Source organism: Balaenoptera borealis, assembly GCF_965194805.1.
Source record: "Balaenoptera borealis genome assembly, chromosome: 13".
Taxonomy (NCBI): Eukaryota; Metazoa; Chordata; class Mammalia; order Artiodactyla; family Balaenopteridae; genus Balaenoptera; species Balaenoptera borealis.
The window spans coordinates 69629320-69644774 of record NC_138870.1 but is presented as its reverse complement, the minus strand read 5'-3'; the positions used below and the strand labels follow the sequence as shown (position 1 = coordinate 69644774).

The 15455-nt window shown below is 34.6% G+C and overlaps 1 protein-coding gene across 12 annotated transcripts in view; it reads right to left on the bottom strand.

Annotated features, from left to right (window-relative positions):
- Window positions 1-15455, bottom strand: part of METTL25 (methyltransferase like 25) — a gene marked incomplete at its 5' end in the record, with an annotated part of 303322 nt that overhangs the window by 195422 nt on the left and 92445 nt on the right. For 5 of the 12 annotated variants that reach the window (XR_014233388.1, XM_082350758.1, XM_082350755.1 and 2 more), the window contains 3 exons: window positions 4922-5030; window positions 6593-6664; window positions 7229-7303. Coding sequence is in view for 11 of the 12 variants with exons in the window: in XM_082350758.1 (XP_082206884.1) it covers window positions 4938-5030; window positions 6593-6664; window positions 7229-7303 (240 nt within the window). The other 7 variants (XM_082350754.1, XM_082350751.1, XM_082350753.1 and 4 more) reach the window with 3 other exon arrangements.

Here is a 15455-nt window from a genome sequence, read left to right as displayed (position 1 = left end):
TGTCATACAGAGTGAAGTAAGTCAGAAAGAGAAAAACAAATATCGTATATTAACGCATGTATGTGGAACCTAGAAAAATGGTACAGATGAACTGGTTTGCAGGGCAGAAGTTGAGACACAGATGTAGAGAACAAACGTATGGACACCAAGGGGGGAAAACCGCGGTGGGGTGGGGATGGTGGTGTGCTGAATTGGGCGATTGGGATTGACATGTATACACTGATGTGTATAAAATTGATGACTGATTAAAAAAAAAAAAAAGTAACTATGCAATATCTTTGTATGGTGACAGATAATGACTGGAGCCATCACGGTGATCATCTTGAAATGTATAGAAATATCAAATCACTATGTTGTGTAACAGGAGCTAACATAGTGTTAACTGTAGGTAAATTATACTTTAAAAAGAAACAAAAACAAACAAACTCATAGAAAAAGAAATCAGGTTTGTGGTTACAAGAGGAGGGGGATGGGGTGAGGGGTAATTGGATGAAGGCAGTCAAAAGGTACAAACGCCCAGTTATAAGACAAATAAGTAACAGGGAACATAGTGTACAACATAAATATAATTAACATTGCTATATGTTATATATGAAAGTTTTTAAGAGAGTAAATCCTGAAAGTTCTTATCACAAGGAAAATGTTTTTTTCTTTCTTTAATTTTGTATCTACATGAGGTGATGGATGTTCACTAAACTTATTATGATAAACATTTCATGATGTATGTAAGTCAAATAATTACACTGTACACCTTAAACTTAAACAGTACTGTATGTCAATTATATCTCAATAAAACTGGAAGGAAAAAAATAAAGCATATGGAAATTTCATATATTTATTTATATATGTACTATTCATATACATATATGTGTATATACACACACACATATGGAATGGAATACTACTCAACCGTCAAAAAGAATGACATTTTGCCATTTGCAACAAAATGGATAGACTTGGTGGGTATTATGCTTAGTAAAATAAGTCAGACAGAGAAAGACAAATACTATATGTTATCATTATATGTAGAATCTAAAAAATGAAACAAACTAGTGAATATTTGTTCACTAGTTTATATTTTGTTTAGAATAACAAAAAAGAAACAGACTCACAGATATAGAAAACAAGCTAATGGTTGTGAGTGGGGAGAGGGAAGGAAGGAGGAGCAGGATAGGGGTAGGGGATTAAGAGGTACAAACTACTATGTATAAAATAAATAAGCGACAAGGATATACAGCACAGGAAATATAGACAATATTTTATAAAAACTATAAATGGAGTATAACCTCTAAAAATTGTGAATCACTATGTTGTACACCTGAAACATATAATATGTAAACCAACCATATCTCAGTTAAAAAAAAAATAAAAACATGTATTAAAAAAAAGCAGTCAATTTAGCTCATAGCCATCTAGGAAAAAATGAAACCTCATGCCTCATGACAAAGACTTTGGAATAACTATGCATGTTAAAGAGGGTAATAATAATTATTATTATTATGCACAGTAGCAAGAAACGCCAATTAAAGAACAATCATCAGATGCATGTAGGGTGGGAGGTCTTTTGCATAAGTCTCAGCATTTATACCTACAGATACGGAGCAATCACTGTTAGAAATTAATCTAAAAATGAATATTAATCTTAAAATGATAGATTATGTCAGCAAGCAAAATTGCTGTGAAACATACTACTGAGCATAAAGTAATGTTCTTCATCCAGTAATCAAATCCACTTTTAAATGTGGACAATTCCTCAAATTTTGAATGGGGACACTAAAAATCCATTTATAAGCTGTCTGATTAGAATCTAGAACACATTTTTTTTCCCTACAAAATCAATGTCTTAACTTATAAATAAGTTCCCATTTCTCTCCCTCTAGGACATTTAAAAAACACGACTATTGCTTTTATATTATGTATTATGTGCCAGGAATTAAGTGCTTTACATGGAGAACCACAACCATGTGCATCAATATGACAGAGCTATGGGGTCTAAGAACTGAGACCACCTGTTTCAACATGATTTATTTGTTTGTTGCAAGAAAACTTTCCCCAGGAAAGATAAGACTGTAAACCAATAAATAACTTCATTGTTTGTTTCAGGAAATTCCCATATATTAATTTACCTCAGACAAACAATCTGCTTTCGTTGGCAGAGAGTTCACTTATCAAGCAACAGTTTACGTATCAAGACTTGGTTCAAGACCCTCACCTTGCTATAGATACTAACCATAAAACTTAGATCATGAAATTTCCCCAATCCCAGTCTGTTCTCCACCTTAAAAAAGCTGCCTTAAGCTCCTTGAGCCCAGACTTCCAAATCTTATAAATATCCTTTCCTGACTTCCTCCTTCAGAGACAGTCAAGACTGTCAAGGGGAATTCCTCTATTGCTGAGGAGAATTCTAATAAACTTAGTTTTGCTTGATTAACAGGGTGCCTGGAGATATTTTGGGGGAGTTGAATAACATATATTTAGTCCGTTAATCCTCTTAACAACCTTATGAGTAAATTCTATTCTTACGTTATTTTTCACAGATGAGAAAACTGAGGCACACCGAATAGTTAAATGACTTAGGCAAGGACACAAAACAACTTAAGCCACATGAATCTAAACTACGGTACTAATATTACTGAGTCCTTCTTCCCCCTAAGTCTATTGATTTGAAGATACCCTAAAGAATCCTATGCCCTGATCCTCTCAGCCCTGTTCAGTAATTATAGTTCTAATTACTGTAATTAGTAATTTTATTGTCTTCCTCACTGAACTCTTTGAGGACAGGGACATGTCTTGTTTGTCTCCATACTGCCAGTGCCTACCTAGCATAATCTCTGACACATGGTAGGCATTCAATAAATGTTTATAAAATAAATATTAAATAAAACCCTACTTTACAAATGAGGCTCTGAGATATTAAGAGTCTTGCTTTAACTCACCCAGAAGGTAATTGTCAGAATTGGTGCTCCTGCTTAATGCACCACTCTTTAGTTCAACTTGTAAACGAGTTCTCGAAGAGCAGTTTTTATGATATGAGTCTACAAACAGTGCAACAGGGATTCACGTGTATAAAGTCCTACCAAAATATTGTATTTCTTTGCTTTCTGCTGAAATGTTATCATCTCAGTGTGACCGTACAGATCATCTCATGTTGATTAGATGCTGGAATCTCACATTTGTCTCTGATTAATAACAAATGGAAAGCTTTAATTGGTAAATGCAATTTCTGACAATGTTTTGAAACACTGGGAAGTTACTACATACTTTCCTTGGTATTAAAACATTTGTAATGCACTTCTCTTTACCCATATAAGTAGAGCTTTACTCATATAAGGTTCTTTTCTTTTTCTTTATTATAAGGAGAAATGAATGTTATATAAATATTTGGGCATCAGAAAAAAAGTTTAAAATTTTACATAGAAGTTAAAATTATGAAAGGAAAGAAGGTAGGCTTGGAATGGTTTTCTGCTCCTGAGATAGATACTCATATAGCAAACAATATAAGGAAATAAAATAGAATAAAATAAGCAACCTAAAGAGACGCATCAACCAAATGCAAATGCGTGAACCCTGTTTTGATTTTGAATTGAACCAACTGATATAAAAGACATTTTGAGCCAATCACAGAAATGTGAATGAGGATAAGTAATAGATTATTATGGAAAGAAATCCTTAACTTAGAAATATATATTTACGTATTTATGTGAAATAACAAATTGCTTGAGATTTACTTTAAAATTCTCCAGGGAAGGTGAGTATGGGTGGCAAATGTGTGTCTGTGTGCACTTTCATGTGTGTCCTGATGAAACGAGATTGGCAAAATGTTTATAATTACTGAAGTTTGTGATGAGTACATGGGGATTTATTATACTCTACTCTCCACTCTGGACATGTTTAAAGTTTTCAGCATAAAAAACTTAAAAAATGGCTAATTTTCCCAGTGTTGTACTAGGTATACAAAGCACCTGATCATTCACACATATACTGGCTACAAACGCAGTATCACAACCCAAAGCAAAAAATTATTCTCATCTGTGTATAGACTCTAAAATTTAAGAAAGCAGCTACTTCTTCTTCTGGGAGAATTTTATGCAGTCTCTAGCTGAGAATCAAGGAAGCTTTTTCCCAGTTGTCCATCTCTTCTGTGTGTATTAGAAACCTCAGGTTTTCTGCTAATGAAAGGACTCTGTACCACACTGGGCAGAGTGTGGGTCTTCTCTTATTCACTCCTGCTTCTCCTAGATTGGTTTTTTACAGAGTACCAGGTGATTCATTAACTGCCAAGCCATCCTTTATTTTAGTAAGATAAATAGCCCCAAGAATCCTGAAAGTGAATATCTCAATTATAAGACACATATTCCTTTAAGGACACAGAATATGTCCTTATGCAATTTAGAGTAAAACACAGTATAAAATATGCTTTATATTAAGCACTTTTTATTTCTGGCCTGCTTCCTGGGTATTTATTTAAGCATAACTTTTTCTCTCCTGATAACATGAAAAATCCTTCCAAAATGTGAAAGAAAATGCTAATGATCTTCAGGACCAACTAGTTTTACTGTATCTATACCTATACCTTTCATCTGATTTTAAGCTGGTAAAAAGTCAAAATGTGATATGCAGCAAATAACAAGGGTCTCAAATACTGAACAGGAAACAAGGCTCAGATTACAATGTCCTATAGACGTACTAACTCAGAAATGTAGGTCAAATCCTTTTATAATATTTTCATGAGTTCTTAATTTTTTTTAAATTAATGTATGCTTTGACAATGGAAAATGGATTAAGGCATTCTGTTGTTAGCTATTATTTTATTGCCTATTTAAAATATATTGCAATGTTTTTCAAATATTTACGTAACATGGCATTAATGTTTAGAAAAGCAAAATTAGCAATTGATTCCACAAACAGATACATCTAATACCTTGCTTCAATTGAAATCACTGCTGCTTCTTCAGCGCAATAATGGCATAACATCTGGGAGATTTCACAGGATCAAACAACTTCACAAGTGCAGACCATGCAATATCATCCTGCAAATTGGTAAGTGATTTAAATAGGCAACTACTTGTTGTAGATAAAAATGAGAGATGTTAGACTACATACTGGAATATAAAAACTACATGAAAAACAAACTATATAAAAGAAAATTATTCTTTGTTGAATAAAATTAACATTTAGAAATTCACCTTCGGGAATTTATGTTGAGGAGATAATTAAAGATGTGCATAGAGAGTGAACCACAAGGCTACTCCTTGCTGCAATTGTGAAAAACTGGAAGTGGCTAGAGACAACTGGGTATTACTTAAATAAATTATATGATGAAACATTATTCAGCTTCTGTAGTACATTTAATGAGATGGAAAAATTCTAAATAAAACAAATGAAACAAATTAGATGCAAAACTGCATTTACAATTTGATTCCAACTTTAATTAAAGTAGAAATAATATGCTCATACACATACATGCAACAAACATATATTAGAAGCTCTAGAAAACATATCAATAATTTAATAGCTAATGCTGAAAGGTGAGATAATCATTACTTTTAATTTTCTTCTTTATATTCTTCATTTAAAATTTTCTAACATAAGTGTGTATTACTTTTATAATAGTAAAATATTATTTAAAATATTAACAAAATGAACAATTATATGATTTCTATCACTTCATTACCAATCTGTTAAACTTGGTGCATACTGTTTTGCCTACCTATTTTATTTAGGTCACTGGAAATTGTTTTGAAAGGGAAATGATGAGTACCTAGTAAAATAAGGCTGATTCTGTGACCTAACAAGTTGAGAACCAAAAGTTTCCAGTGATTTTGAATTAGTTAGTAGCTTAGGAAAGTACATAATTATCTAAATATTTAAAAATTGCCTTTCTCCATAAAAATACCATTTATTAAAATCCATTTGTTCCAAGTAGTTTGCTGAAAAGAAGTAAAGCTCTCCATATGATAAAACAAAATTATTAAAATAAAGAGTTTATACTGGAAACAAGGCTGAATCCACAAATGGGCTTAATTTTAAATAGCTCAAAAACATAATTTTGATCATAGCTTAGAGTAGAATCTGAAAAACACATTTTTCCCAAAGATAACAAAAAATCATATTTTTTGGTCATTCAACAAAGATAAAACAAATAAGACTGTGAAAAAAACAGAAGCAATTATCACTGATGAGAAAGAAATTTCTACACTGCAGAGTGTATATGTCCGAAAATTCAAAAGTGAATTAAAAGGTGATTCTTACAAAATGAAGCATATAAATGATATATTTTACATCTGGCCTTTATTAATTTTAGCTATACAATATGTCATATATGATGGTTTGTGTGCATTGTCTACTGTATAGTAATTACCATAAAATTAAAAGAATGTAAACTTTATCATAGTAGCTTTGCTGGAAACATCTGTTGTACATATGTTTTTGTTTCAAAAGAGATGGAAAGAATATTTAGACTTGGAAAATATAATGAGAAAAATTATCTTACTAGTTTTATGTGAAAGAATGTTATCCTAGTTATAAGCAGATCTATATTACTGGGTTTAATAAAGATATTTGTTATGCATTTAAAATTAACATAATTTACCTGCTCTTTCAGGTAGCAAAGTCGATCCAGAAGAATCAATGTCTCTATGCAAGGAGCCAGAACAACTTTCAACTAAAAGAAAGAATAAGATAGGACAGTGGTACTTTAAAACAAACAAAAATACTAGCTTAACACTTGCTTAAGAAAATGTATCTACAGAAACTCATATAAGGCCAAATCTCCAATACCCATTGTACATCTTCAGAAAATAAATACTTCAGAGATCAAAAGTTTTTCTTTAATAGTAAAAGGAAAAGGATGTCCTTTAAGTGACTTTGGGGTAGAATCCAAAAGCAATCATACATATGTGATAGAAAGCTTTTAAAGGGGTACTAAGAATGAAATTCATTAAAAGGAATGCTTGTGAAATAACTGCATTGAGACCAATATGTGTTCAAAGAACTCTAAAACTTCTTTCCATGCATTTATAATACACTTTAAGAGAAATCTACCATGTGTTCTCTTTATTACATTACTGACACCTAATATAGTTCTAAAACAGGAAATGATACAAAACGGTTTTTCTACATTAAGAGAAAAACAACACAGACTGGTTGGCCCCATAAAAAAATTTAATAGGATCTTACTCAACTCTAGCAACATATTCAACTTAGTATGTTTAATTCTGAGATTTACCATATTAAAAGCCTCCAGCTCATTCATTCTAGGCTTATACTTCTCGTAGTAGTCCATTATAATTTTTTCTGGCAGCTTCAAGATAAAACAACAATAATAAATTTAATAACAGTTAAAAATATTTTTTTCTAATCAAACATACCCTAAAGTAAAACAAACATAACAATTTAAAACAACCTTAGGTATCTGAAGAGCTCTAAGGATATTCATGAAGCAAGTCAATATAATTAAATTCTTTCATTTAAATCTTCTGTACCAATATAGGTTATTCAGTATATCATAAGTAAAATCACCAATAACAACCTATTAACTTTGTTTGATTTCAACAAGTAGTGATGAAATACTTACTTTCACTTGTTTCTGTGCTTGGGGTGCACAGTAGGTAGGAGCTCAATAAACAGTTCTTGAACAAAATTAAAATTTAAACAATATATCTAAAACTATATCCTAAAGAATAACTCAAAGGCAAAAGGAATACAGTAAGGACATACATTCATATTTAAGGTAATTTCTTCTAACATCCACTTAACAAATCCATCAACAAGCATTGCTTTCTGTTTTTTCTCTAAAACATATGACACCCATAGTACACTGAACCTTTGTGGTTAGTAGGCCACTTTCTAGATCATTTACATGTTTCTGTTCCCACCAGTTGAGCTTCATGCCTACTGAATTAATTGTATTTGTTCCTAAACTTGTTATTCCAGTTATAATATTATAATATGACATGAATAAATATTACAAAACCAATGAGATATAAATGCAAAAGGAAAAGTTGTTTCTCTATAAGTTAAATGCCTCTGTGAAAGGCCTGATAAAGGAAAATCACCAGAAGAAATTGCTGTCAAATTATATGTGGTCAAAACAAATGAAAGACTGAATAAAAAAGAGTCCAAAATCTGAAAGGATTTGTATTCAGATTTCCTTGAAAATATCTAAATATTTTTTCAAAGCCCCTATCCTTTTTCTATTACATGAAATTTCTTTTGAATTCAAAAAATACAAAAGGTAGGTAACAGTAACAAGTAAAGCTTTGTCTCATCCAATTTCTAGTGTAGCTTTCCAGAAAAGATCTCCCCTTTGGTATAGAACCCAAGCAGATTATGGCCTTCTCTCTAACCCTTTTTAAAGTTTTGCCCATCTTTGAATCAAATGAGTACCTCCTGGACCAAATTTTTGCAGTAGAGTATGTTGGACTAGATCTAGGTCTGCACTTCAAGCCAGCAAAAACTCTCATCTCAAAAAAATTGTGTATGTGTTTGAATTATAGCCTTTAGTCTTCACTTCTGTCCTGTCATGTGAGATCAGCAGTTACAGGACAACTCAGAACTCACAATCTTTTTTCAATCCTGCCTCATCAGCATACTGCTTCCTACAAACATGGTTTTTCAATGTGATTCCTTGGGTTCTCCAATATTCTGTCTCCCCTTTATGTCAAACTGAGAAGCACCACCCTGGTCATCAATTGCATTTGTTCCAAACTAGGAATTGTTGATTTTTTTCCTCAGGATATGCTACTTTAAAGAACTATATTGTTGGTTTTGTTGGTGATCTGTATGTAACCCTGGGCAATTTCTCTTGGCGTCTTTCTGCATCCCTCTTTACCTTCACTGTACTTCATAATGCACATGGTTTGAGATTTAATATGCTTTTTGATTTTGTCAAAAAAGGAGTTTGTGTTTCTATTTCTCTTTTTATTTGTTGCTTTTGTGTAATTTTGAAGAGAAAAGGTGAGAACATCACCTTTACTTTCCTATTTAAAAAAAAAGTGGAAGTTTTTTGCTTTACTTTGAGTAATCCAAAGCTGGATACTGTAAACTATGCATTACAGGTATGTTTGATGGACAGAAGTTAAGGTAGAAATCCAACTAGTAAAACTATATGCAAAGCTGTGGGCAAAAAAACAAAACAAAATAAATGGCCTTGTTCTTATACCAAAAGTTTGGTGGATATAATTATATTAATATGTTTCTAAGTGAAAAATTCAGTGTTTAAGATATGATTTCATGCTTTAATCAACTTTTTCAATCAAATGCTCAACCATCAGTCTCATAAGATTAGATCAGAGAATCTATGGAAATTTTATGAAGACACTGTTTTTTAATTCTAGTATCAATTTGTAACATATGTATATTCATGGTCTTATTTTGCAGATGACATTATTGAGTGTTAAATCCAGTAAGAGCCAAGATAGGGCAAACATCCTAGAGATAAAGGAGGCGTCAGAATTGAGGAAGTGCCTGAGTGTAGATCATACTTAGGCAAGGACATACATGGAAACTTACAAGATGAAGTACACATTGAACGGCAGCTGGGAGTTTTGGTCGTGAATTCCATTGCTCCCTGCTGCCCATCTCCTAGACTCCAGAAAAAGGGATTAATATTAGTTAAGCTGTATAACAGGGCCCTAGCTCAGTGAGCTGTCATTTAGGTTCAGGGAGATATCCAGTCCTAAAGAGAAACTGGGTGAGAGACAGTAAATGAGCAGTCATGTTGAGGAGCTTTAGGTTTTTTCCCTTACTTTTCTTACAATTTTTTTGACATTTTAACTCCAATACAGCTTATGTGTTAGATCAGCGGTCCCCAACCTTTTTGGCACCAGGGACCGGTTTCAGGGAAGGCAATTTTTCCACGGATGGGGAGGGGGGTCGGTGGGGGAGGGGTGGATGGTTCAGGCGGTAATGCGAGCGATGGGTTAGGTGGTAATGAGAGGGATGGGGAGCGATGGGGAGCGGCAGATGAAGCTTCGCTGGCTCGTCCGCCACTCACCTCCTGCTGTGCGGCCGGGTTCCTAACAGGCCGCAGACCTATACCGGTCCTCGGCCCGAGGGTTGGGGACCCCTGTGTTAGTATATGTCCTACGATTCAACACACTTCAAATGCTTGATCAACTTCATCCTGTCTGCAAAAGTTTCAAGAATCAAAGTCCTGGATATAAGCATCTCTTCTTTAAATGCTTCAGTAAGATTCATCATTCCTTGAGTTTCTTCTGCCTTTATTTCAAACCTCAATTCTTCAATCTGCTTTAGAAGTACATTTATTTTGTCTGTTGGCAAGCACAGTTTTCTCTTTACTCTTCCTCGTAGGCTTATTTGTCTGATGAACACTAGTTTTAGAAAAATGCTAAGCATTCTTCTTGAGCTCAATGTCTGTTAATAAATTATATGAATATGACAAAAAGGAGCATTGGCTCTACAGTTAGACAGACTGCATTGGAATCCTTCCTCCCCAATTTCCTAGATTTGAACTTTAAGAAATCCACTTAACCTATGTCTCAATTTCCTTACCTATAAAATGAGGATAACTATTCATTTCATAAAGTCATCCTTAGCATTCAGTGAGATAATATAAACAAAGCTTTTAGCACAATGTTTGGCACAAAACAAAGGTTCAATAAACATTAGCTTTGCTCACATTATTTTTAAAAAATAAACATATTTTAGAAGTTTTAGATTTACAGATATTTTGAAGATAACAGAGTTTAGATATACCCTATATCCAGTTTCCCCTATTAACACCTTACAATACAGTTATTTGTTATAGTAAATGAACCAATAATGATATATTACTATTAGCTAAAGTTTACATTTCATCCAGATTTTCTCACTTTTTACCTAATGTCCTTTTTCAGTTCCAGGATCCCATCCAGTTTACTACATTGTATCTAGTCCTATTGGTTGTGACAGTTTTTCAGACTCGCCTTTTCTTTTCTTTTCTTTTCTTTTTTAAAAATTTTTATTGGAGTATAGTTGACTCACAAGACTTGCCTTGTTTTTGATGACCTTGACAGTATTGAGGAGTACTAGTCAAGCATTGTGTAGGATGTTCCTTCACTGGGATTTGTCAGATGTTTTCCTCATAATTAGACTGGGGCTATGGGTTTTGAGAGGAAGACTACAGAAGTAAAGTATGATATTCCTCACATCATATTAAGGGTACGTACTATCAATATGATTTATCACTGTAGATACTGACCTTGAGTACTTGGCTGAGATAGTATTTGTCAGGTTTCTTCACTGTAATGTTCCTCCTTTTCCCTTTTCCACATTGTATGCTTTGGAAGAAAGTCACAACTTGCAGCCTACACTTAAGGAGTGAGGAGTTATGCTTAAGGAGTGAGGGTGCAATATCCAAATAAATTATTTAGAATTCTTTTCCATGGAAGATTTGTCTCTTCTCTTGCATTTATTTATTAAAATCAGCTTTTTATAGATCTATGTAAGGGGCCCAGGTACGCAAAGGTGGACCATACTTCAACTGCATGGGGAATGGGTCATATGATTGGATGAGAGATACATAGTTATTTGGAGATTCTCCCCACACGCTACCTGATCAGAAGATAGGTTAGCAATTGACCTTATTTTCACCAGTAGATGGTAGGACTGAGGCTGCTGATATACCCTTGGCTAGAACTCAAGGTAGGTGGATGTGGTACCAAATTGAGAATGCAAAGGAAAACTTCTTAAAGGAAATTAAAAGTGCTACTCCAGTGAACATATGAATGATATGAAAACAAAAGTCTTATTGCTGATAATGAGAAAGTTGTAGTGGTCTGGATAGAAGATCAAACCAGCCACAACATTCCCTTAAGCCAAAGTCTAGTCCAGAGCAAGGCCCTAACTTTCTTCAATTCTATGAAGGCTGGGAGAGGTGAGGAAGCTGCAGAAGAAATTTGAAGCTAGCAGAGGTGGGTTCATGAGATTTAAGGAAAGAAGCTGTCTCTGTAACATAAGAGTGCAAGGTGAAGCAGCAAGTACTGATGTAGAAGCTATAGTAAGTTATCCAGAAGATCTAGTTAAGATAATTAAAGAAGGTGGCTACATTAAACAACAGATTTTCAATGTAGATGAAACTGCCTTATATTGGAAGAAGACGCCATTTAGGACTTTCATAGCTAAAGAGGAGAAGTCAATGCCTGGCTTCAAAGCTTCAAAGAACAGGCTGAAATCTCTTGTCAGTTAGGGGCTAATACAGCTGGTGACTTTAGGTTGAAGCTGACCTCATTTACCATTCCAAAAATCCTAGGGCCCTTAAGAATTATGCTAAATCTACTCTGCTTGTGCTCTATAAATGGAACAACAAAGCCTGGATGATAGCACATCTGTTTACAACATGGTTCACTGAATATTTTAAGACTATTGTTGAGACCTACTGCTCAGAAAAAAAAGATTCTTTCCAAAATATTACTGCTCATTGGCAATGCACCTCAAAAGCTCTCATGGAGATGCACAATGAGATTAAAATGCTGTTTTTATGCTGCTAACACAATATCCATTCTGCAGCCCATGGATCAAGCAGTAATTTTGACTTTCAAGTCTTATTTAAGAAAAACATTTTGTAAGGCTATAGCTGCCATAAATAGTGATTCATCTGATGGATCTGGGCAAAGTAAATTGAAAACATCCTGGAAAGTATTCACTATTCTAGATGTAAGAACATTCATGATTCATGGGAGGTTGTCAAAATAACAACATTAACAGGAGTTTGGAGGAAGCTGATTCCAACTCTCATAGATGACTCTGAGGGGTTCAAAACTTCAGTGGAGGAAGTAACTGCAGATGTGGCAGAAACAGCAAGAGAACTAGAATTAGAAGTGGAGCCTGAAGATGTGACTGAATTGCTGCAACCTCACGATAAAGCTTTCACAGGTGAGGAGTTGCTTCTTACGGAGGAGCAAAGAAAGTGGTTTCTTGAGATGGGATCTACTCCTGGTGAAGAGGCTGTGAAGACTGTTGAGATGACAACAAAGGATTTAGAATATGACATAAGCTTAGTTTATAAAGTAGCAGCAGCGTTTGAGAGGATTGACTCCAATTTTGAAAGACGTTCTGCTGTGGGTAAAATGCTATCCAACAGCATTGCCTGCTACAGGGAAAATGTGAAAGGTCAATCTGTGGCTCAAACTTCATTGTTGCCATATTTTAAGGAATTGCCACTGCCACCCCAGCCTTCAGCAGCCTGATCAGTCACCACCCTGCTCAGTCAGCACCACCTACATAGAGGCAAGACTCTGCACCAGCAAAAAGACTAGGACTTGCTGAAGGCTCAGATGATGGTCAGCAGTTTTCAGCAATAAAGTATTTTTATTTATTTGCTTTTTGAATTTTTGAATTTTATTTTATTTTTTTATACAGCAGGTTCTTATTAGTTATCTATTTTATACATACTATACATGACAATCCCAATCTCCCAATTCATCCCACCACCACCCCCGCCACTTTCCCCCCTTGGTGTCCATACGTTTGTTCTCTATATCTGTGTCTCTATTTCTGCCCTGCAAACCGGTTCATCTGTACCATTTTTCTAGGTTCCACATATATCTGTTAATATACGATATTTGTTTTTCTCTTTCTGATTTACTTCACTCTGTATGACAGTCTCTAGATTCATCCATGTCTCTACAAATGACCCAATTTCGTTCCTTTTTATGGCTAAGTAATATTCCACTGTATATATGTACCACATCTTCTTTATCCATTCGTCTGTCGATGGGACACTTAGGTTGCTTCCATGTCCTGGCTATTGTAAATAGTGCTGCAATGAACATTGGGGTGCATGTGTCTTCTTGAATTATGGTTTTCTCTGGGTATATGCCCAGTAGTGGGATTGCTGGGTCATATGGTAATTCTATTTTTAGTTTTTTAAGGACCCTCCACACTGTTCTCCATAGTGTCTGTATCAATTTACATTCCCGCCAACAGTGCAAGAGGGTAGCAATAAAATATTTTTTATTAAGCCATGTACATTATTTTTTTAGACATAATGCTACTGCACACATAATAGACTAAAGTACAGTGTAAACATAATTTCTATATGCACTGGGAAACCAAAAAATTCACGTGACTCGCTTTATTACGATATTTACTTTATTGCAGTGCTCTGGAACTGAACCCACAGTCTGAGGTATGCCTGTGTTATTATAGTGGTTGTAAAAAGCAGCAGGAACTTACTTATGGGAATAATGCACATGTTCTTTGCATATCACCAAAGATGACAGGCTTCCTATGTATTTAAACTGTATCAGGAATTCGCTGTTTCTTTAGGGTCAGATGACCTCATTTAACGTAGATCATTTCTGGATACAGTCAGTCCTCCATATCCATAGATGTGGAACCCACAGATACAGAGGGCTGACTGTACTATACCATTTTATATAAGGGACTTGAGCATCCTTGGGTTTTGTTATCAGTGGGGGGTTCTGGAACCAATTCCCCACGGATACCGAGGGACCACTGAATATTACTACATGGAGGTTTATGAGCTCCTTGTATTTTTTGTTGCCCTCCCACTTGTATTGAAACCACCGAGTGATTATGATTACTACCAATTAATCTTTGATCTAATGTCCAAAGATCAGTTTATTTGGTCTCTCCACATGTGCCTAGTCCTTTGGCCTCATCTCTCACCACTGTCTCCTCTACTTGCTTTATGCTCCAGCTGTGCTGAGTCCAGAATCATGTTTCTTACTCTCTGTGGTTTTGCCCAAGCAATTCCCCCCACCACACACACCTGAAATTCCTTGCTCCCTACCTTCCCACCTTGTTTGGTAATGAACTCCTATGCATCCTTCAAGACCAAGCTAAGGCATCAATGTCCTCTGAGAAACCTTACAGGCAGAGTGAGTCACTCCAAGCATACATACTTTATATATGTCTAATGTTGTAAGTTCATGCTATAATTACTTGTTTTCTTTTCTCATGGGTTATGTCTTAATTATCTTTGTAGCTCCAGAGTTTCCACTCTTCTTGGCACATGGGAGATTCTTCAAAATAAATGTTTGCTGGTGAATAACTAAATGATTTTGGTCTAAAAAGTTTTGCTTTTGCTGGCCTGTTTTGGAGAAATATTTAAGGATAATTTTCTGAATTATCCTCTATCCCTTCCACTAAGGTTCTAGCTTAGTGATTTTCAACTTTGTCCATTCAACAGCACACACCCCACTCCCATTAAATCACCAGTTTTATTGTCTATTTCATTCTTAATATCTGAGAGTAATATTTATTTGAATATTCATCATATGTATACAGCACACAAACACACATACATGCAAGCTCTAGAACATAAGCTCCTTTTATTTTCCCTTCTTATGGACAAATGCTCCAGCTCGTTCTTTGTCCAGCAAGCAATAGTAGTTTTTTTTTTTTAATTTTTAAAAATTTTTTTCCTTATTAGGCATCAATTTTATACACATCAGTGTATACATGTCAATCCCAATCGCCCAATTCAG